Source organism: Mercurialis annua, linkage group LG1-X (assembly GCF_937616625.2).
Source record: "Mercurialis annua linkage group LG1-X, ddMerAnnu1.2, whole genome shotgun sequence".
Lineage (NCBI taxonomy): Eukaryota > Viridiplantae > Streptophyta > Magnoliopsida > Malpighiales > Euphorbiaceae > Mercurialis > Mercurialis annua.
Window position 1 is genome coordinate 43720229 of NC_065570.1, and position 2160 is coordinate 43722388.

General features: G+C 25.3%; 1 protein-coding gene across 1 annotated transcript; it reads left to right on the forward strand.

Moving 5' to 3' along the window:
- The first annotated feature begins 535 nt into the window (after nucleotides 1-535).
- LOC126665043 (S-protein homolog 5-like) lies at nucleotides 536-1902 on the forward strand. The gene is made up of 2 exons (XM_050357718.2): nucleotides 536-966; nucleotides 1703-1902. The coding sequence occupies exons 1-2, from the start codon at nucleotides 542-544 to the stop codon at nucleotides 1710-1712; spliced, it is 435 nt and encodes a 144-aa protein (XP_050213675.1). The 5' UTR covers nucleotides 536-541; the 3' UTR covers nucleotides 1713-1902.
- Nucleotides 1903-2160: the final 258 nt, after the last annotated feature.

A 2160-nucleotide genomic window follows, 5' to 3' on the forward strand; every position in this document is an offset into this window, starting at 1 on the left:
GTTTAATAATTTTTCATTTTACAATTTGCATATATATGAAAAAATTAATTTCTTATATTTAATTTTTTCATGATATTTTGAAAATAAATTTATGAGTTTACGAGGCCGAGATAATAAAAAATATTTAAGTATTATTTCTAAATTTTGTGAATTCAACATCTAAATATAAAATAAAATATTTATGATAACAATATTAATTAAATTTGATGGCTAGTCTCTAGGTAAAGCAATAGATCATAATTTTTGAACGACAATGGAATTCTTGGGGAGCTAGCTCTTTAATTGAGATGTTCATTATATAGAAATCTAAATAAAAATTACTAAATTAAGAAAAATGCTATTTATATCAAGCTAATATTATGTTTTTTTTGACTTTTATTAGTGACTACATCATGCAAAACAAATATAACCGTTAATGAAACAGATAATCAACTATTACCATTCACTAATTAAAGTCATTAATTTGTTTAATTAAAGCAACAATTCACCTATAAATAAAAATCTCATAAGATAATCTTATCAAATTAAAAATAAAGTAATAATGAAATATTTTAAGAAAGAATGTATCGTGCTATTGATGTTCATGTTTCTACTATCATCAAGTGACGTGTTAGGTCGGAAAAGGGTTAGGGTAATAATAATTAACGGGGTAAACAGTGATAATCCTCTTAGCCTTCATTGCAAATCGGGAGATGATGATTTTGGTGGAAAAGTATTGGAATATAACCAGTCTTTTCAGTTCAGCTTTAGACCTAATATTTTTGGAAAGACTGTTTTTCGTTGTAACTTTCAAGTTAATAACATTTTGTGGGCTGATAAATATTATAACTTGAATCAAACTACAGATGTTTACGGGGGTAAAACTGATGGTCTCAAATGCGGTTCATGTTATTGGGAGATTAACCAAATGGGACTTTGTTTGGGTAAAGCTTTCACTGGTCCATTTGATTATTGTCGTTATAAATGGTAAGTATAATTTATTTTGCTTCTATTATCATATTTTTAGGATTGATTGCAAATTAAATTACGAATTTTAGATACAATTGCAACACGAATTTTGAAACCTAACAATATCAATCACCAACTTTTATTATTTGGCAAATAAAAACACTGACCTGCATGACTGGCTGATTTTTCAATATATAAAAAAAATAAAAGTTGATAATAACATTGTCAATTTTTATAATTCTTATTTTAAATGCAATTCACACTGAAATTTGTGATTTAATTTGCAAATAACTCTTTTTTGTCAACATTTTATGGGTGAAAATGTATGTGTCTAATAATAAGATTAGTTAATGTATAATTATATACATATTCTAAATTTATAAAAAAAATCCACATATGCTAAATTTAGCAGAGAATATAAAATCGCCATGGATATTGTTAATTTTATTTGAAATGTTATATCAAATGTTGTTATCTTAATTTATAGCATCACAATAAAGATATGATGATATATATGATCTTCTTTACTTATTACTGGTGACTCCTACTCATGTAAAATGAAATAACAATAACATAATCATCGATAAAATAGATAAATTAAAAATTATTACAATACTTATTTATGGCACCTATAATTCACCTATAAATTAAAAAGAACATTACAAAATTTAAAATAAAATAAAAATGAATATTTTTTCAAAAGAGAGATTATTGATGTTTTTTTAACTAATAAATTATGTGTTATTATGAACAGGATTTACTAAAATAAGGAGATGCTGGTTTCGGTGAAGCAGAATTACAATATGATTACTTTTATGGGTTTCGGTTTGACCCTAATATCTTTGGAAGGTCTTAGCGATTTTGAAGAAATTATTTGTTATTATTTTAATTTTATTTTTTAAGAGATTATTTACTATCACAAAAATTAATAAGAATTAAATTTGTATTTTATAATGTGCTTTCTAAGTTTTTAATAATATGTTTTGTAAATTAGATTAATTTAAGAAATTGTTTAATCCGACCTAAATCATGGGTTAAGAGGAATTAAACGGGCTTATTTCGGATTAAGTCCCATGCAAGCCATTTACCTTTCAAATAAGAGATTAAATCTCATTAAGTTTGTTTTTTTATATCACTACACAAATCCACGAGTCGAGACCGACGTTGGAGAATCCGAGTGATAGCTCCAACACCCGTAGCAATATCACGACC

Coding starts and splice junctions, on each gene's coding strand:
- LOC126665043 (XM_050357718.2), top strand. CDS start 542: ATGAAATATTTTAAGAAAGAATGTATCGTGCTATTGATGTTCATGTTT.